The sequence below is a fragment of the Terrapene carolina genome, unplaced genomic scaffold (assembly GCF_002925995.2).
Source record: "Terrapene carolina triunguis isolate 2854851 unplaced genomic scaffold, T_m_triunguis-2.0 Scaffold238, whole genome shotgun sequence".
Taxonomy (NCBI): Eukaryota; Metazoa; Chordata; order Testudines; family Emydidae; genus Terrapene; species Terrapene triunguis.
The window spans coordinates 5,269,804-5,290,806 of NW_020664589.1; the positions used below are offsets into that span (position 1 = coordinate 5,269,804).

Genomic DNA, 21,003 nt, shown 5'->3' on the forward strand with positions numbered 1-21,003 from the left:
TCCTTTATCCAAAGTGTTCACTAGTCACTGAAAGAGTTCCTAAAAAGAGACTTAAAACAGCCTGACTAAAAATCCCATCTCATCTCACTTACTTGACTTTCACTCTTGCATCTTGTGAGGTCATCATTTCACTAAGTCTCCACTTGCCAGAATGTTTTCCAATCTAGTTATTTTTGTCTAATTTAACAAAAAGTAAAATTTAAAAAAAGTCCTTTTCAGGACTTTTGTCCATCAGAAAAAGAAAAAGAAGAGTACAAACTCAATTCCCCTCCCACACCCCTTACAAGTCACCTTTAATGCCAGGTATGGAAAAGAAAAGGGGGAGGAGAGAAGGCGAGCTTTCACCAACCCAGAGCTGGTGTGCTCCTGCTCGTTTAATTATTGGAGGGTTTAGGCTCCAAGCTCAAAGTTCTTTTATCCTGTTGCTCAATAAGTGGAATTGCTCTAGCAGAACTTCCATTGGAGGTGGGGGTGGGAGACAGGTAGGGATAGCAAGACACAGGAGTTATGAGGACTGGATTCACGCAAGTTTTACCAAGAACATCTTCCTTTACCCAGGACCAACAGAACTGGGCCGTGGATGCTGCTAGATGACAACTATTGGTGGGTTCTTCAGAGCTCAGTTTCTCTCTGAAGAAGGGGGCTGGCGTTGGCCATTGTAGGCCCTTGGAGCACCATATGAGTTTACTAGGTGTGGCTACACCATGTGATCCCATTGAAATCACTGCATGGGTGTAACAGAAGGCAAAGTTTAGCCACAAGTGTTTTAGGTGGAGTAAGGCCATGTCTACACTACCACTTATGTCAGCAAAACTTATGTCACTCAGGGGTGTGAAAAAAACAACACACCCCTGAGCGAAATAAGTTTTGCCTGTATAAGTACTCGTGCGCACAGCGCTGCGTCGGTGGGAGAGCTTCTCCCACTGACACAGCTACTGCTGGTTGTTGAGGTGGCTTTATTATGTCAATGGGAGAGCTCTCTGCCGTCAGCAAAGAGCAGCTACACGAGTGAGCTTACAGCGGCACAGCTGTACTGACGCAGCTGCGCTGCTGTAAGCTCGCTAGTGCGGACACGGCCTAACTGCTGCTTCACCCAAAGAGCACTTCCTCGGATTTGTATTCCAATGTTCTTCTTGTGCCTCCCTACATCCCATTTACCTTTGTGTTTTAAAGACTGGAGTCATCCAGTAGATTAATGCTTCAATCAGTATTGCACTGCGGCTCCTAATTTCTCTCCTTAGTGTATTGCAATTGATGTTGCAATGATGTTCAGTTTCAGTTCAGTTGCTCCCCCACCATGAATTACTTATACATTTACGTACACCAACAGTTTGCATCCAAAAGGAAAATTTCCGTTAAACAGCAAGTTCAGCATCCATAAGCAAACATTCCAACTTGGATAAATTCAGGACAAAGTCCCTGAAACCTTCCCAATGAATACCAAGCTATCGGGTGTTATGATTTCTCCGTATACACAGTGGTTTAAAAGCGCACACACACACACACACACACACACCACTCCCTCCCCAAGGCAAACAAGACTGCAGATCTCCATGAGTAGGTAGAATGTGCAAATCACCTTTAACATGCTGCATCACAAAATAGTCAATGCTCCTGCAAATAGGCAAGTTCCTAAAAAATTTAAAAGTGCAGGACAGAGAAAACAATTCATAAATGTTATACGCCACACTAGACATTTTTACTGCACTCATCACCATGGGAATTGAGCATCTACATTATAGCAGGAAGATTCCTAGAGGCTGAAGCCCTCTCTAAAATGTACATGCGGTCTCACTGCAAGGTTAGGAACGAAAGCAGATGGAGCACTGGGCTGGGGGCTAGGGCTTCTTGCATTCTCCGTCCCAACTCTAGCAGCCCTGATCTGCTCCACGGGGTTCACTAGTTAATGTTCGTAAACCACTCTCTGTGTGTGTTACTATTATGTGCTCAGTGCTAAGTACCTGAGTCATCTGTGCTACTGGGTCAACAGGACATTCAAGTCTTCTGGATTGTTCTCTCCTTACTTGTTGTGTCACTGTGTTAGAAATGCAGGGACGAACCTGTCTGGCTGGTTTCACAAAATAGTTCACTCAGCAGAGGAAAGAAGAGTTCAAGGATCATCCACTCCGAAGTCCCATCCTTCAGAGCCCAGTAAGAAATACAAGCAGGTATTGGACTGAGGGCAATTTTAAATGGGCATGGTCAGTGGCCTGAAATGAAATCTACCAGCTTCATTTGGGTGTGCAGATGTGCATATAAGACATGTTCATTGCACCATCCATTCTGCCTGCTGGCGCTGTTCTTCTCAACTGGCAGGGTAATGAAACTTCAACCAATCCTGCAATTCAGCCCTTTTTATTTTTAAACTGTTGTAATGGGGTGAGTGTGCGAGAGAGAGAGAGAATTTAAGGGATTCCTTCCTCCTACGTTACTAGGCTTCAAATCGCCGTTTATCTGTTTTAAATAGGGAAATGCATGTAATCATCAGCTGTTGGTGATAGGGACCATTCCAATTACTTTGTTGTCACTAAGATAGGCCAAATTCTCCTTTCAATTATGCTGGTTCAATGCATTAAAGTCAATGGACCAAATTCAGCCTGAGTGCCAGTAGGTGCCACTCCAGTGTAACAGAATGGACCAAGGACTCTACATTTTCTATCTCCCTGTGTTTTACTGGATCTTAGTGGGTCAAACTGAAGAGTGGATGCCTTGCATCACTCTTACATTAAAGCACCATATCCCCAAATCAGCATACCTCCACTGCAGTAAACATGCTAAATGCCCAGCTGGTGCAAGTCGGTGTTGCTCCTTTGAAGCCAGTGGACCATATCCTTAACTGAGGTAAATCAGCATAGTGCCCCTGAAGCTCTTTAGATGCAGAGATGTAGGTGATACCACCAAGGACAGGGCACTGGAGAATCAGGCACAAAGGACGCCAAGACCAAAATAAGCCAAAATACAGAGATTCTTCCATGATAAAAACTCAGCCAAACTTTCTAGATGAGAGAGTGGAAAGGAAAATATACACACACACACACATATACTGTATCTCAGTGCCATGGTATGAAGTAGAGCATCAAACATGAATGAGTTAAACTTTACAAAAAAACACACCTGTGACATTGCACGAGGGGGAGTACTGTCTCATTTTACAGATGAGGAAATCAAGGCAGAAAGCTCTTGAGTCTGAAAACCAGACTCCCCAAATCCTAACTGCAGTCTATGGGAGCTGCAGTTGCTCAACACCTCTGGAAAATCAGGCCCTAACATGACATGCCCAACATCACACAAAGTCAGTGAGAGAGCAGTAGGCTCTTTAAAGGCAAGGACCAGCTTCTGTCTTGTATGTGTGTATAGTACCTAAGACAGGGGTTCTCAAACTGGGGGTCGGGAGCCCTCAGGGGGTCGCAAGGTTATTATATGGGAAGGTCGCGAGCTGTTAGCCTCCACCCCAAACCCCACTTTGCATCCAGCATTTATAATGTTGTTAAATATATAAAAAAGTGTTTTTAATGTATAAGGGGGGGTCGCACTCATCGGCTTGCTATCAGGAGCGCTGCCAGCTTTTCTGCCGCCCTAGGTGGTGGAAGGTCCCGCCCCGAAATGCCACCCCCCACAGAGGCGGCGGAAGGTCCCACCGCCGAAATACCGCCGCGGTCGCCGCCCCCCAAATTGTAGTGCCCTAGGCAACCGCCTAGGTCGCCTAATGTGTTGCACCGGCCCTGCTTGCTATGTGAAAGGGGTCACCAGTACACAAGTTTGAGAACCACTGACCTAACACAAAGGAGCCCTGGTCCTTGATTGAGGTCTCCAGGCCCTACCGCAATAACCAATAATAAAATGCTGGGAATAGAGCCCCCTTTCTCTTACACCTAGGCCTGTCTTCTCACACCAAGATCATTCCTCCTCCCTAATTGGGCCTAAAACGTGGCTTGTTATGTAGGGACTCATTTATCAGTGCATCCCTTAAAAGTATTTTGGTCATCAATGTATTTTAATTTTAAACGGGTTAGGCTTGCACAACAGCGTGTCCTGAAAAGAAACCAATGAGAGATGGAACAAAAGAGACTGTCCCAATGTGGTGCTCCAGTAGGGATTAATGTCAAAGGCGACACGCTATTAACAACGAATAGTAAACTTCCGGGAGTAAAATGCTCACAGTAAAATAATTAAGCCAAGGCAAATGTTTGTCATTCATTATCTGGAGCCAGTCTTGGATTTCTCAACAGCAGCCGCAAGCCAAGGAAAGCATGTTAATAATAATATGTACTTTGCAGAGAGCTTATGCCCTGTATGTCCAGCTTGCCCTTGAAGGGAGAAGCTCTTCAGCAGGTATAATGTTTGCTTGCTTTTCTTTCATAACAGGTATTCGGTGAACTCTCTCTCACAGTGTAACTCGCTGGAGAAGTTAGCTCCTCCCCCAGCTTGACATTGTGTCGCTCATGGTTAGGTGTGCGTTCTACAGCCCCCTCTGCACCTGATCCATACAGAATGAACCTACTACAAGCTCCTAGCTAAGGGACTTTAGCACAATCTCCAGAGGGTCACATCCTGGGCTCTAGAAGCCTGGGGTTTAATCTCCAGTGAGGACAAAGAGGAGAGTCATCATAACCCACTAGCATTCAGTGTTGGGGATATGGTAGGAAGTCTTTATTGCAGCACATGGGAAACTCCTGTTTTTTGTTCTGTTCTTGTACAGCACCTTGCACAACGGGGTCCTGCCCCTTAACTAGGGTTTTTAGGCACCAAGGTAATAAAAAATAAGTCATAGTAAGTATCTGAATAACTGAGGGCAAAAAGGGGACAGAAAGACAAATAGGAAGAGGATGTCTACACAGAGTGAAGACAGCCAACCCTATGCAGGGCTCCCTACGGAGGCAAATCATCCACTGGACCAAATTCTGCTTCCAGGTCTTGTCCACCCTAGGGATTCACTCAAATTACAGCACCAGTGCACTCCCAGCACAGATAGGCAAAGTCACTATTTGCACTGGAAGACGTTCCCCAGGCTTGAAAACAGGGTAAACTCCAACTGTGCAAACAGCCGCTTTGCAGGTCTGCACCGGCGGCTGTATTTGGGTCAAATCCCCAAGGCAGAGGAGGCAAGTTCCACTGATATAACCTCAGTTGACGTCAGGAGGAGTTTTGCCCAAGTAACAGGACTTGAAGAGAAGAAAACCCCACAAAAAAGGAAAAAGCCAGATTGAGAATATGACAAAGGCAGAGAATGAAGTGGCTGCTATAAATAGAAGAGGAGGCTCTAGGAAAAGAAAAAGAACAATATCCAGCCCCGACAAGAGCCAGCAGGTCTGCACTCTGATTTGGTTTGGGAAACTTTGTTTACCGAAACTCTTCGGATACAGATTAACTTTCTGTACTTGATATCGTGGAGTCAGATTAATTCAAAATAATTTAAAAAAAAAAAAAACAACCATCAGCTTTCCTAGACTGTTGGTTGTAGAACTGCAGGGGGAAAAGGGGTATGGAAATGAAACCATCTTATACAATCTGTCTTGTGTTATGCAATTCAATTTGCTTGGTTTCCTAAAGAAGTAAAACAAGACCATATATTTAATAGCCAAGCAAAGGTGTGGAGGAAAACTGGCGTTTATTTAGTCAATTACTCATGCAAGCTATTCCTATTTTGGAAGGACAGCTCCTAGTTTTTAAGTCTACCCAGAAAGTCTCTCCTGTTTCCATGTCATCTATTCTGATGCAGACATAAAAGACTCTGTCCTATTTTTCTCCTCTATATATGGCCGCCTTTATGGTGTTTACATGTCACTAGGTCTGTATGTTGGGCAAAACAAACCAGTAAAGCTATGTTTTGTTTATTTATGGTAAGAAAGAGAGCTGACTGGAAAGGGGAATGTCTGATATTTCAACACTTGTTTTCATTCCAAATCAGAGCACAAAAATAAGTCAAATATTGAAACTTTTTGTGAAAACAAGAAGTTTGAAAATTTTTGTTTCAGAAACCCTCAATTTAGATTTTTCCAATGGAAAATTCCACCAAAATCTTTTCCCCACAGAAAATTTTGACTTTTCACAAATTTCCATTTTCCAATGGGAAAAATGCTGAGTTTCATTCAACCAGCCTTAATAATAATAAATAATAACAATAATACTTTGCACTTTTAAAGCACCTTTCATGCAAGGATTTCGAAGAGCATGATTTCTTATTGGAAGTACAGTAGCCCCCCGTGGCTCCAACCAAGATGAGGGTCTCATTGTATTAGGCGCTGTACATGTACAGAGCACAAGGCAATCCCTGCTCTGCACACCTTACAATCTAGACAAAGGATGGGAGAAAGGCAGTGTTGTCATTCCCATTGTACAGATGGGAAAAGAAACGCAGAGTGACGACGGACTTGCCCAAAGCCATACTGGGAGTCTGTGGCAGAGTTGGGAATTGAATCCTGGTGTTCTGAACCCCAGCCCAGTGCCTTAACGGCAAGACCATCCCTCCTTCCTCCCTGTTCATTCAAACGTGACTTGACCATGCCTTACAGTTCCCCACTACAGCACAAGTGTTGGGGGCAAATCCATGCATCAGTGTGAGCTCTGTTGCAGTTCTCCTGACGGTGCAGAATCTGCATGGTGGAATCTCCAAGTGAGGATGGCAGGGGGAGAGGCGGGGGGGAACCACAAAACACCTGTCCTCTCACAGAAGAGAATTCCCCATGGGATCCAACAGGCTGGCACTGGGATGTGGGCTAGGAGGTGAATCTGACCCATTATAGCCAGTGTACTAATGGGTATGGAGCTCAGCAACTTACACAAAGGCTCCCATAACATCAATTATGGAACGGGGGCTGCCCCAGAGCCAGGAAGTCCCAATCCACAGCCTCACCAGTGTGCTGCCTCACTCTTTACTTGTGCCATCACTACCCCAGAGGACGCTAGTCGTGCTGCATCTAAGACTGCAGAGAAAAAGCTGATTCCTTCAGGAAGCCACATCAGAACACCGCAGAGTGCGCAAAGCTGGCACATTTCACTTCAGGTGAGACTACATAAAGGAAATGCCTTCTCACCCTATTTTCTCTGCAAGTGAACTGAAGGACGTCTACTTACTGCTTCCAGGAACTGGGAAACCTACACCCTTCCAAGCTAGAAGGAAACGGGGTCTGCTGGGCTCCTTTACAGGATCTAGGACTGTCCCACCATTCAGAAACTCTGCCTCTAAACAACAGAGTTACCGTGAAAAGACCTGGTAAATCCCGATCTACTTTGAATCGACAGTTCTGAAAGGGATTCCCCAACCCTTGGGTTGAGAATCAAATAAAGGTGGGGGCGGGGCATGTTGCATACTGCATTATAATAAAGGTCACAGGGAATGATTAAAAATAATCTCTTTTAGGAACAGCGAGATCTTCTGACTCAGGTGGTGTCCTCGGAATGAGTCATTGCCTGACTCCGGAAAGTACAGTCGTCACTGAGATACTTCTTTATGGTATGATCAAAACTGTTTCCTTAGTACCCGCTAACCTTGGCTGTTAAACACTGGGCGACAGAAGACAGTAATTATATGCCCCGAATTAGACTCGTTTCCCTTTTTCGGTAGGATGCTGCTGCTGCTGCAGTTGTCCTTCCAGAGTTAGGATTGCTGCTGGGGACGGGCAGAGCGGTACACACACACAATCAGTGTCAAAGCAGCCTGTTATTTTTGTTTCCCCACTCATCTTCTCCCCTCATCTTCACTGGTCTCACCCTTGTCTTGCCTTTTATACTGTAAGCTCTTTGGGACAGGGACTGTTATTTCCTCTGGGTTTGTACAGCACCTAGCACAATGGAGCTTTCACTTGGTTGAGGCCTCTAGGTGCCATCGCAGTACAAGAGTTAGAGGCCCAACAACACAGAGCTGCCATAGAGTAGCTTTCATGGGCTCCCAGGAATGGAAAGGGTTGACGGGGGAGAACATACACTGCAGCTACACATCCGCCACTTCATCTTTCTTGTCTATTTAACTCTGGTTTGCCCTCCTCCAGGAGGGACTGAGTGTGCACAGGCCCCCCCCATCACGCTTCCCACAGACAGAGAACAATCCTTACCAGCATGGATTAGGGAGGTGGTGGAAGCGCCACTACTGTGGCATTTAAACCTAGACTAGACAAAGATGCAGAAATATACCCTGCAGGAAATAATCAGCACTAGGAAGGGAATGGATTAGAAGACCTGACAGGTTGTTTTCACATCTCTATCTTCCATGATGCTCTAAATCTCCAACTAGATGCTCTAAATTCACGGGCTGTGTAATGCAGTCAATGAATTCTCTATTGTTACCAATAAAACATGAATGCACCGTGCTAATGCAAGTGACCCTTAAAAGAAAGGATCTATGGGAACTGAAATACTACAAGAGGAGGCTATTGAAAAAAAAACAAATATGATCCATTTCAACATGCTTTCATAAGCAACTTAAAGAACCCAGCTTGACAATATAATCATTTAGCACAGCTCACACAGTAAAGCTAGAACATTAAAAATACACATGGCATTAATCAGCTGCCCAGAAATACATGCCATCATTTCCATAAATAATACAGGATCAAAGCAATCTTACCTGCGTTATCAGTGAATAGAGGCAGCCAATCAGTCAAAATACAGTGTAAAGCGGCCTGAAAACTGATGCAATATAATTTGTAGGGAAAGGAATGAAGCAGATTCAGTTGAAAGCATGCTGCAAGCATGACCAGTTATGCTAGTAAAGGTTATATGCAGCCTACTGATTACACAGAGAAGATGCAGCATAAAGCAAGAAATAAGAGATTAACACAGATTTTATATATCACACACACAAGTTTAAAGCTTGTGAAATGTCAAATTAGCCACATTTACAACTCATTTAGTAAGAATAGCCATGAAGAGCTGGGAAGCCGGGTTGAGGTGGGAGGAATATACTCCCCCTCAAAGAACAAATGTCCCTATGTGTTCACATTTCCTCTCATTTCAAAATTTAGCTACATCCCTGGTTGTGGTTTGAAGAGTAGCAGCTGCAGGTCCAGAATGTGTCAGCAGCCCTAACTGAATCAACATGGACATGTATGGGGGAAATTCCAACCAACTTTCCAGATGCTCGCTAATTAATTAAGCCTGGCAACCCTGCTGGGAGGTAGACAGGTATTATACCCATTTTATGGAAAACATTAATAAGGCATGGAGAGATTAAGAGCACAGGCTTGTTCCCATTACACTCAATGGCAAAACTCCCATTGACTTCAAATGTGAACAGTGGCTGGCCCGAATTAACTTGTACAGGTGACAGAGCAAGACAGCAGCTGCGGTTCATCTGCACCTGCTAATGGCAAATACATCCAACAGCCAGACATGGGAACTAGACAGGGAGGGATACGTATGGGGCTGGGAACCAGGAACAGCTCAGGTCTAAATCCCCGACTCAGCCATAGGCTAATTCTTTCCCAAGTGTCTGGCTGGTGGGTCCTGCCCATATGTTCAGGGTCTAACTGATCACCGTATTTGGGGTCGGGGAGGAATTTTCCCCCAGGTCAGATTGGCCGAGACCATGGGGGTTTGGGGTTTGTTTGTTTGTTTGTTTTAAACTTCCTCTGCATTGTGGGACACGAGTTCCTTGCTGGTTTGAACTAGAGTAAATGGTGGATTCTCTGTAACTTGAAGTCTTTAAATCAAGATTTGAGGATTTCAGCGACTCAGCCAGAGGTTAGGGGTCTATTACAGGAGAGGATGGATGAAGTTCTGTGGCCTGAGATGTGCAGGAGGTCAGACTAGATGATCACAATGGCCCCATCTGACCTTAATGTCTCTGACCAACAGAACTGAAAATATGACCCCAGCATCCTGACTCCCAGCTCTTAGTCTGCTCTGTCCTAGACCCACATTCCCCCCTGTCATTTTATGGCCTTCAATCACTGTAGCATCTAAGCACCTCATTTGTAATGTAGTCACTTTCACAATACCACTAAGAAGTAGGGAAGTGCTATTGTCCCCATTTCACAGATGAGGAACTGAGGCACGGAGAGGCTAAGTGACTTGCCCAAGTTCACACAGGTCACCTGTGGTACAGCAAGGAGCTGAACACAGGTCTCACCATTCCCAGATTATGGCCCTAACCACTGGGCCATGCAGCCTCCTTTTTCTAGATAGAGAGGCATTGGCACTGTTGTTCCCGTGGCAGAAAGCATGACTGATGGAATGTTGGGTGACACGCCCCAAAAGCAGTGCTTGAGGGCATTCAGACATACCCTGAGAAAGGGTTCTCAGTCAGTGTGAAGGGTGACTACAAACAGCTCAGGAACTCTGAAGAGAGAAACACAATAGTTCAGTTTCTCACTGAAAGGCAACAGAACCAGTTCGCTGTCCAATTTGTAAAAGGCACGTACAGCGATGAGTACTAGCAAATACCCAAGACTGTCATGGCTGGCTGCTCTTCTCTGGGCTTATTTATATGGATGCGGGGTTAATGAATTCAAAATGCTAGCTGATCATCATGGCAAATCTTATAGTGTACACCTGAACCTTAGAGGAAGGGGCAGCGTTTCAGGAGTTTTGCAGGAAAAAGCTCTAGTCTCTCGTGCTTAAACTCTGAATTGGTTACATTTATGGGCAAATTTTACTTCAAATACTGGGCATTCAGCATACGTCTAGTCTGAATAGCATGGGGTCAAACTCAGACTTGGTGTAAGCAGATGCAGCTCCACTGAGGTTGCTGCCACTTACCCCTGCTCTGAAATAGGACGCATGTGTGCATGGAGCAGAGAGTACAAATTCTAGAGCCAGCCCTGCAGTCCTCCTTAGGTAGAATCATCCTGTTGATCTCACTTGCTCGGCTCTTGTGTAGCAGGGCCATGAAAGCCCATCCTCTACCCCTATTCTGCAATTCTGCACGTGTTGCCAACTCTCAGTGGAATTAATAGAAGAACAGCCTAAAGAGCATCAACCAGGAAAGGAATTCAGTCATTAAACAATGGGCTGGCTTTGTTAAGATCAAACATTCCTAGGCAGATTAGTGCTATGTCATCATGTTTAGATGGTCTGTTCTCTGCAGTCAGCGGTGTATGTTCCAGAAAACCCCCTCAACCAAGCATCTCTCTCTTCTGTTCGATGAAAACAACCGCTGAGAGCCAGACTGTCCCACCTAATTCAATCTTACAAAGCCCCTACTATTCTCCCACTGGGTCCTGCTCAGACTGTGACACTGGCTGTGGGGAGGACAGGTGGGACGACTCCTCTGAAAATTCCCCTCTGTGAGGGGGAGGAGCCCTGGCCAGGAGCAGAGAGGGGTCGCATGCTGTTCTCAAGAAGGCAGTGAAGTAACTCACTCCTCCAGCGGGCAGGAGCAGGGGTGGACCTGAGGTTCTGAATCCTAACGGGTTCTCTGGTCCATTCATGAGGTGGTGCAGCTACTCACCACCCGTGTAGGCAGAGTACATGGTAGGGTTCCAATCTAGCCTTTAGGTAGCAGATATAAAAATCCCTACCTTGGGGCCAGATTCTGTCCCCCTTCCACACATATTCATGCTGATCAATGCCTTATTATACAAGGAGCCCTGTCGATTTCAATGGCTGCTCAGCGTGACCCGAGGGGGCAGGATCTATGGGCAACCAGGGCTCTGAAGCTAATCAAAGCCTTTGCAGGAACCTCATTTAGAACAGCTAAACAAAGTCTCTGCTGCAATCTAATTTATGTAAGGCAATTCAGTCCCTGTAAACTGTTTTTTAAAATATGTTTTTAATGGAGGAAAGCAGAAACAACAATCCCTTCCCCCAGCCACACGTTCCCAAGAGAAACCCCAACTCCTCGCAGCCAGCATGGAAATGAGTTTATTTCTATTGATAAAAGATAAATCTTGAGAGTAGCAACATTCCGCTCCCTCTTGAGAGCTTGGCCAATCAGATCAGATCCGTGGAACCATTTCCTGTCTGCCAAATGGCATGAAGGTTTCAATTTTATAAGCAGCAGAATGAATTACCTGTGTGTTGGAGACCAGGGGCCTAACTCAAACCCCACTAAAATCTTTCCATTAACTTCAATGGGCTTTGGATCAGGCCCTTGGGTGCAGCGCTGCAACTTGCTTCACACGTCCGCAGAGGGGAAGGAGGAGGTGGATGGGAAATGGGACTGGAATAACGCAGTCTTTGGCCTATCCCACAGGACAGCAGGCACCGCCGGGCTGGTGCAGGGCAGGGGAAGTGTAACCTGCTACTATAATGAGCAATAGCGGATTACTTACTTCCCCTCAAGAGCAAGGGAGGGTGGAAGCAGAGACGGGACTCTGCCTTTCAGAGTCATGATCCTTTCCTTGGTCTGCCACAGCTACGTGCCACCCCCTATTCACACTTCCAGGGTAAGTCAGTCTCACCTTTGAGGAACTGACCTCTGTGGCTGCTCTTTCCTTACAGGGAAGGGAAAAGAGGTTGGTGGCAGTTTTAAGGCTGAGTTCTCTTTCCAGCAAAGGTATTTCAGTTCTAACGGCACCGAGATTCAGATTTCAAATGCCAAAATAGCAAAGGCCTGATCCTGCCACTGTTACATCCCTGAAACTCCGATTTGGTTCTTTGAGTGTGCTGTAGACCACCATCCTCAAACATTCCCCGTTGTGGCAGATGGTGGCTTTGGAGGCCAGCTGCCCTTCCTCCCTCCCTCCTTGTGGTCTTGCAATGATTTACTCAGACCTAGGAACTGAGAACAAGATGCCTCCTTTGCAGGGTCTGATTTATTTGCTCTTTTTCCAGCGGACAAAGAAACCTCCTCAGCCTCTCAGATCCAACCATTAAGCCAGGAGTCCCCTAGTTCTCCTCCCAGAGGCCAGCTCTAGGCCCTGTTAGCTTTTCCCCACCTACCCCCTTTTTATTCACGCCTTTCACCTGTCCAGCTTGAAAAGGTTCACAGTCCTTCTCCTGCCAAGAGCTCAATGAACTCCTCTCTCTAGGAGCATCTCCCTACAACTGACCCTGATGGTCTTTTATGGTGATAGTTATTCAATTAACTGCCTGGATGGGCTTCTTCACAGTGTTGTTGTAGCCAACTTGGTCCCAGACAAGGTAGGTGAGGTATGTCTGAGTATACAGCAAGCATCTTTATTGGGACCCCACTGTCAAGTAATGGAGAAGTTGCGGAGATTGTCAAGAATAAATGGCCAGTCTAGAGGTACAGGAACTCCATGTGAATGGCTCTAGCCTGCTGTGAACCACAAGGATCCATGCAGAAACAGGAGGACTCAGGGGGGTTATGTAAGATGGGGGAAAATCCTACCTCCCATTGCAGAACAATTTGGGAGAAAACTCTGCTGTGATTTTCCACTGCCATAGGCTCTGTTGCAAGTGGGGGGGTGATCAAGCACTAAGGTTTTAGTTACCAGAAAGGAAAGACAAGCTGGGCCCTAACCCCTGGCCTGAAACCGGGGTTCAATTCCCTGTACCGCCACAGGCTTCCTGTGTGACCTGGGGCAAGTCACTTCGTCTCTCCGTGCCTCATTTCCCCATCTGCTCAATGAGAATAACAGCACTGCCATTCCTCACAGGGGAATAGTGTGGATAAATACATTCAAAGATTGTGAGGTGCTCACACACTACAATGATGGAGCCAGATAAGTACCTTAAGTAGACAGATCGGGATGTTCTCCAATTCAGCATTGCTAACTCTTGCGATTTTATACTGACCATTTTGGGGGGGGTTTCTTCCAGCCCCAGCTCCTGGAGTCATGTGATTATGTGAGACTCAGTTTTAATTAAAAAAAAAAAAACATACAAATTTCTAACCCTCTTCATTGCTGAGAAAGTTTGAAAACGTGATCCCTAAAGGCTCAAGAACTAACAAGTAAGAAGACCCACAATTTATTGTTTTAAAATCTCATATTTTTCTGTCCTCATTCATGATTTTTTTTTAATGCTTGTAGTTGGCACTGCTGATAGTTTGATGCAAACGTGAGTTTGACATGGCTCTGAGACCACAGCACACCCTCTCCATGGAGGCAGCGATGAGTACAGGGTTGTTCTGTTTCCTGCTGAAGGCAGCAGGATTTTTTTTTTTTTTTTTTTTTTTTCACACTCACAATAGGAGGCTCATGATTTATAACAAACACCCTCACTCCTCTGGCCCCTCCCAGGATGGTTTCTATGTAGCACGATCATTCCTTACATCCCAGCCTTCACAGCTGTAATTCAATTTCCATTTCTTAGAAGAAAATTTAAAAAATCCTGGTGACGTCTCCTTGAAACCGTGATATCTCGGCAGCCACATTGAACTGCAAATCCCGAGCTTTCAAATGATACCGAGCGTAAGCTGCATTTCCAGGTGCTCAGCAAGAGGATAGGCCTGTGCCGGCTTGCAGCAGCTTCCCATAGGTCGTTCTATACATATCATATCCCATCCCTTATGTCTAAGATAAGGCAGGCGTCATCAGGCTCTTCCTGGATTGCTTTCAGCTGAGTTGTCTCCCAGCACCAGAGAGATCCCAATATCCATGGATTGGGAGCCTTCCCTGCTTGGAGGTCATAGATTTTAAGGCCAGAAGGGGCCACTATGATGATCTAGTCTGATCTCCTGCATGACACAGGCCACAGAACCTCACCCAGTAATTCCTGCATTACATCTTCTAATGCACCCAAAAGGGACCACTGTGCAGCCCTGCCGTCCTGCCACGCCATACTGAGATACACCAACCCCCAGCAGCAGTGGCAAGAGGACGCTCATGGCACTCATCCGGTGGTGAAAATCTAGGGAAGAGAGCAGCAACTATGTGAGCAGACAAGAGACAGATCAGCCTCAGTCAGATGGAGGAAGAAAGGAAAGCAAAGAGTGTTGGGGAATACGCTGTCCAGGTCTCAAGTTTCCATGCTAGCCTATATTTGAATAAGAAGACCTCAAAATTGTTTCTCTTTCCCAATGAAAAGCAGCCAACAGCTGCCTGCTTTTCAGGTACTTGGAAAGCAACTGATCCTCAGTTCTTTATTAAACATAGGCCCAAATCCAAACGTCACGTGAGAACCTCACAAACAGCCCTTAGTATTATTTCTCTAAGGTAACACCTACTATGCATTCAGCACTTCCTATGTGCTCAAGGAGAAGCTCAGAGGCTAAGGAAAGACAAACAGACAGAGCACAGAGAAAAGGGCATTGTAACAGGCAAATGACACGCAAGTCGGCTCAATTCACTGCAGGTACTGCAGCAGAAGTGGGTCTTTATGAGGGATTTAAATGTGGGTAGGGAAACACGGATCAGCTGCGAGGGGGTCATTCAGTGTAAAGGAGAGGGGTTTGTGGAAGAAGGAACAGAAGGGATTGTGTGAGAAGCTGATAAATACGGAGGCAAAAGCAGCTGAGAGGTTGTGGAGCCCAAATGAAGCTTGACAAAGGAAGATGTATAAGCAGGGGCAAAGGAGTTCTGTAGCGCTTTGGTGACAAGGGGTAAAATTTTCACAACGCAGCTAAGTGCCTTAGCAGGATAAGTCCCAGTGGCATTTAGGAGCTTTGAAAATTTGATGCAAGAGGCTTAAGTCTGATGCAATAATGGGTGGGATTCTATAAAATGTTGGGAATGTTCAGCTGGATCCAATCTCTTTCCTTACAATGCTGCTTTGTGTGTTAGCCCAGATTTATAAAGTGCCGTGCATGTTAAAATATTACATTGTCCCACCCCCCTGTGAGGTGGACAAGTGTTATTATCCCTCATCTACCGATGGGGAAACTAAGACCCAGGTTCATGTAACTTGCCTGAGGTCACAGAGGGAGCCTATGGCTGAGTCGGGGATTTAGACCTGAGCTGTTCCTGGTTCCCAGCCCCATACGTATCCCACCCTGCCTTCCCCTTTATGTCCTGCACACTGCACTTCTCCCCGAAGCACAAATCTCAAGGACACAGCCAATGGCAAACTAGAGGCGGGGACCCAATCAGGGCCATGAGGTGTCTGGATGAGTAAGGAAACAGAGCTGCAAATGCCCTCAATGGCCCCACTCCCGAAACATCTCTTGTTTACAAGACAGCTGATTGGAAGTACCGTACTCCTTCCAGGATTTTATATCCCTCTATGGGATTTGCCTTAGTCTCTTGTTTGTGAGCAACGTCTATTAGCTAATCTTTCTTTCTAACACAGACACAATCAATCTGGCTGCTTTCGGTTGCACCTTTTCAATCCGGATAGACTATTCCCAGTAACAAAGCGGCAGATACAGTAGTATTCTAAATGTGGTTACACAGGTCACTTACTGTCCGTACACCTTGCTTTGCCTGATACCCCACATTTCAATATACCAAGACCTGCTTCGTTTATGCAAATAATGCTGCATATCCACAATCACTTCAGGTACCTTTCGCAATCAGTGCTCAGAACGAGGATTTTTTTTTTCCGTACACCCAAAATGTACATGTTGCAAAATTCAGATCAGGAACCAGATTCTCTACACCCAAAATTTTGGTGGTACTGAGCTAGAGATCCAGTTCGAACCATAGCAAAAGTGGAGGCAGTTTCTGAAATCTGAATCTTGGTTCAGATTTCAAATAACCTCAAAATTCCAGAGATGTCTGGATTCAGGGTTTTGGACTGAGGTGTAGGTAGCAATGAATCTATTTTCTGTGTAGCAAACCATTTTGCATTTAATAGGTCTACCTGCCTGTCCATCTTCTGGGGTTGGGCCTGAGGCTCTGGAAAGGAATCAAGATGGAGGGATTTATTCTGATGCCCATTGATTTTAATGGTAGTCGTGTGGTTAAAACCACACATGACTGTTTGAAAATGAATCTCTGACCCTACAGGATTCCCAGTGACACTTCATAGATTGGAACGGGACTAAAAATATATGGATTAACTAGGGTGCATGCTGATATCAGGCTGTGCCTATCATGTATACCAACTTTGCAAGTCGAACAGGCTTTTCTATATGAAATCAGATATACGCCTCGGATTAAAATGAACTAAACTGCACACGAAAAAAGAGACGTTATTATATTGCTGCTCTCCTGGTTCATGTATTCCGGACTCGGTGACCTAAACCCATTACATCTGTTACTGTACAGTAAACCCTCCACGAATCAAACTCAACTGCCTTTACTAACAAACAACATGCAAGAGTGAGTGTAACCTGTCCATGGAGGTGTTTCTAGGGTGCCCATCATTGTGGTATAAAGGCACCAAAGTTGAATAATGTAGAGATCAACTGGCTGTAGCTATTATTAATAATTAGCATTTACCAACTTCTAAGAGCTTCACAAGCATTATTAACAAATGGTCTTTCCATCCCTGAGGTAGGTAGGGGAAGTATTGTTGTTCCCATTTTATAGATGAGGAAATTGAAGCACAGCGAGGAACTTGCCCCAGGGCAGGGAGGGGAGGTCAGAGGCAGCACTGGGATTAGACTCAAGAATCCCTGACTCCCAGTCCTTAACTGAAACCACCCATCCCAGCGAACATGGAAGAATCATGCACAGAACATGGAAGAGTGAGGATCCTCATTAAATTTTGAGCTTTCCTTCATGTCTTGCATCACCTATGCATGATACTTGTACTTTTGCCTATATGGAAACTAGACAGCGCTGCTCACTTTCTCAATAAAGCATAAAATCAAGAGGCCCTGGTTCTCTCGGCCTTAAAAAGTGAGGTTTTTGGACATCTTTCCAAGATACTGCCGCTAGAAGTAGTCCTTTTGGAGGCTGTGTAATAGAGGAGCAGTACTTTCTGATGCTGCATTACCTGTTTTGGAGGTGATACACAACAGTACTTCTAGGCATGACCATAAACATTTTTGGGTGGTGGCTATAGTGGCTGCTCCTAATATAAGTCATCTTCTCTCCTAACAGAGTTCAATCAGTTAGCAGAGAAACACTACGCATAAAATCAGTTGGAGATTATTTACTTTATATGACTCAACAACCTGTCTATTCACTCTCAATACTTCAGGCCCTCAGGTTCAAACGACACATTCTGGAAACTGCAACTCACTCGATTAGTTTGTTGACAGAGGAGATGAAGTTTAATCATTGTACAACTGAGAAGGTTGCTTTTGCTCTGAGAAAATACAACCCTCTCCTAGTGTTATCTATCATTTCCAACCTTAAACCATCCTGTATCTTCACAAGGAAATAAAAAGACACAAAACTCAACAGAAACAAAAGGGAAGTGGGGGTGTGAAAGGGGAAGAATCCAGGTTTCCCACAAACTGCATTTCTAGCCATGTAAGAAAAGCTGACTAAAATCATCTGCTCAGGACACTGACTGCTGAAGTGGTAAGAAACAGCAGCAAAATACCACCCTGTTTCAGATCCTTGTCCGGAATTTGACATAGTTTCTTCAAAATATCTTCAATGTTGGGGGTATTTATGTGTCTGTCTAAATAGTCTTCATTTCTAAAATTATAGGGACAAATTCTCTGCTGGAGTAAATGGGAACTGTATTGACTTCAATGGAGTTTTGTCTACTTTCATTAGGAGAAAACTGAGTTTCCAACATAGGTGGATGAGAACATGAAAGCTCTGGAGAGGAGTGTATGGTCCACCTTGCTAATTCTCCATATCATTTCAAATCTCAGCTGAAAACAGCTTTTCTCCCTGGCCTCTTCTGCTTCGTATCTCACACTTTCCCATAATGGCTCTCTAAGGCATTTTGGGGATACGGATGTATGGAAGAGCCAATACAAAAATAAAGTTCAGATACTCAACTGGTATAACTGGGTATAGCTCCACTGAATTCAATGGAAGCAGAATCAGCCCTAGAGCTGATTATGACTATGTTGTGATACTTCCCAGAATGGAAAAAAGCTGAAGGCCTTTTTTACTCACATGAAAATCAGGCATTGCACTTTCCCAGGCTCCCTCACAAAGTCTCAGCAAATACTCATCATTTGCATATCCCTTTCCCTCCTCCCCAACCTACAGAATTTAGGCAACATCCACATAAACACAAGTACCACAAATCCCAGTCTACGTGAATTTCCTGTCACCGGCATGTGGACGTGGGGATAGAATCTCTTAATCTTAGGACTCAACTTGCCTTTTAGGTGCTGGCCAGGGAGCACAATGCCTTACAGTGGGCACACACTGGTTGCTACATCTCTAAAGGTGTAGTGTGGTCTCCCCTTGAACCTTCCCAGTTCTGCTGGCTAGGGTGGAAGGAGGATCATGCCCTCCCCTCCACACTCCTCCCTGCCCCTTTAAGGGTGCTGCTACTCTAGCCAGGAGCTATTCTTGCACTCAGCATCTTCTCCTGGGCCCCTGCACAATTAACTCAAGATGGAGGGGAAGGTGTCTTGTGCCCTCCCCATCCCTTGCACGCTCAGGGATCAATCATCTTCTGTACTTGTGATTATACCAAAGACACGTCTTCCATGTATTCTCCTACAAGCAGCCCAGGTTCCCCCCCATATATATAAATACCTATAGATATACAGGTGTGTCATGGGTGTTGTATGGATTTTACCCCATCCCCCATTATGGCTGACATGCCCCCTTTATCAACACAACATGAATCCGATCCTCTCCCTTTGAAGCCAATGGGAGTTTTGTCATCAAGTTCAAAGGGAGCAGAATTGGAGCCCAGTGCATCTTTATTTGCACTATTTGTTCTGGAAACCATTGCTTGAAGGCATCACAAACAATTATCCCCCTCCTCTCCATGTACAATTTAGAATATAAAAGGCTCTAAAAATAAGTTTCTTTTAAATGAAACTCCTCCTTGTGGCTCCCTGGTCAATAGAAAAATCTGATCTTTGCTTGTACAAGCATTATTTAATATAGGGGCATGGAACCTGCTACTATTTAATCCGATTTCTAAATTCCCATTGACTTCAATGGGAGCAGAATCAACCCCAGAGTAAGGGTTAGTATGTGTACATAACAAAATTCCACATTTACTTTCTCACCCTCACATCCATTTATAAAAACAAGTGGTGAAATTCTGGGTATATTCCAGCTCAATTAAGCTCAATTTTTTGTATTTGCATGAGCAGTGTAGCCAAAGTGTAATAAAAAGGTAAAAACCGCAGGTGTCTGTCAAGGTAGATACCGGACATCAGGCATCTGCCTAGAATAAGGCTTCACACTCTTGTCTGGGGTTTTATCCTGTGTCCATCTGTCATTACGGTCCATATGTCATCAACACAGGCGTGCAGGAGAAAAAGCAGTGAATGAAAAGCTAAAAGCCTCCACCCTCTGTTAATGTGCAACTGATCAAGTTTACACCTGCCCCTTGTTTATTTTTAAACAAAACTTTATTTGGCCTGATCCTGAAAATCCCACTGCAGGGTCTTCTATTTTAAATGCCACGACTGACCCAAATATACCACCAGAAGAAAAAAGAGAAAAAGCAGAGAGGTGAGAAAACCAGAGGAATTAAAAAAGAAAAAATGACCCTTTGCTGACCACTGCTGAACATCAGAGTATTGCCAACGATTTCTTGGTGGGGGAAGTGGGGAGGGAAAAGTGGAAGCACATTTTTCTCACGGCCTGTCTACATCTGCCACCATCAGCAGAAATTTCCATAGACACCAGCAGCTGGGGGAGAGGGAGGGACCAGGGCTGTTTCCCTTTGGTGCTGCTGGAGCCTCAGGCATCACTGCGCACCTTGAGCATCTCCCTCATCGCCCCGTTTCCCGTATAACCCGGCGAGTCCCTTGCTTGTCAGCCGGCAGGAAAAGAGGCAGGGCGGGGAGGGGACTCACCTTTGCTGCTGCTGCCGCCGGCGGCCACGTCCTCCTCCTCGGCAGGTGGGGAAGGGACTGCAGCGGGGAGGCCGGCGCTGGTGCCGTCGGGGCGCGGGGCCCGTTGGCTTGGCAGGGGAGACCCCGCCGCGGCTGAGGAGGCTGCGGTGCCGGGGCTGGGCTCAGCTCCCGGCGGCGCTGGGCTCGCCCCGTCCGGGGGCCCCGCGGCGGCGCTGGGCTGGGGGCTACCGGGGCGCGGCAGCGTGGCGGCGAAGGTGGGCCGGGGAGCGGTGGCCTCGGGGCTGAGCTCGTTCCCCTCCGCCGCGCCGGGGGCCGGGCGAGTGGCCGGCAGCGCCGCGCCGGGGGCCGGGCTGGATCCCGGCTCGGGCTCCCGCGGC

General features: G+C 45.9%; 1 protein-coding gene across 1 annotated transcript in view; it reads right to left on the reverse strand.

Moving 5' to 3' along the window:
- MEGF9 (multiple EGF like domains 9) overlaps positions 1–21,003 on the reverse strand; it is an 82,178-nt gene that overhangs the window by 55,411 nt on the left and 5,764 nt on the right. The window contains exon 2 of the mRNA XM_024192916.3: positions 20,627–20,993. Within this exon, the coding sequence (XP_024048684.2) occupies positions 20,627–20,993 (367 nt within the window). The remainder of the gene's footprint in view (positions 1–20,626; positions 20,994–21,003) is intronic.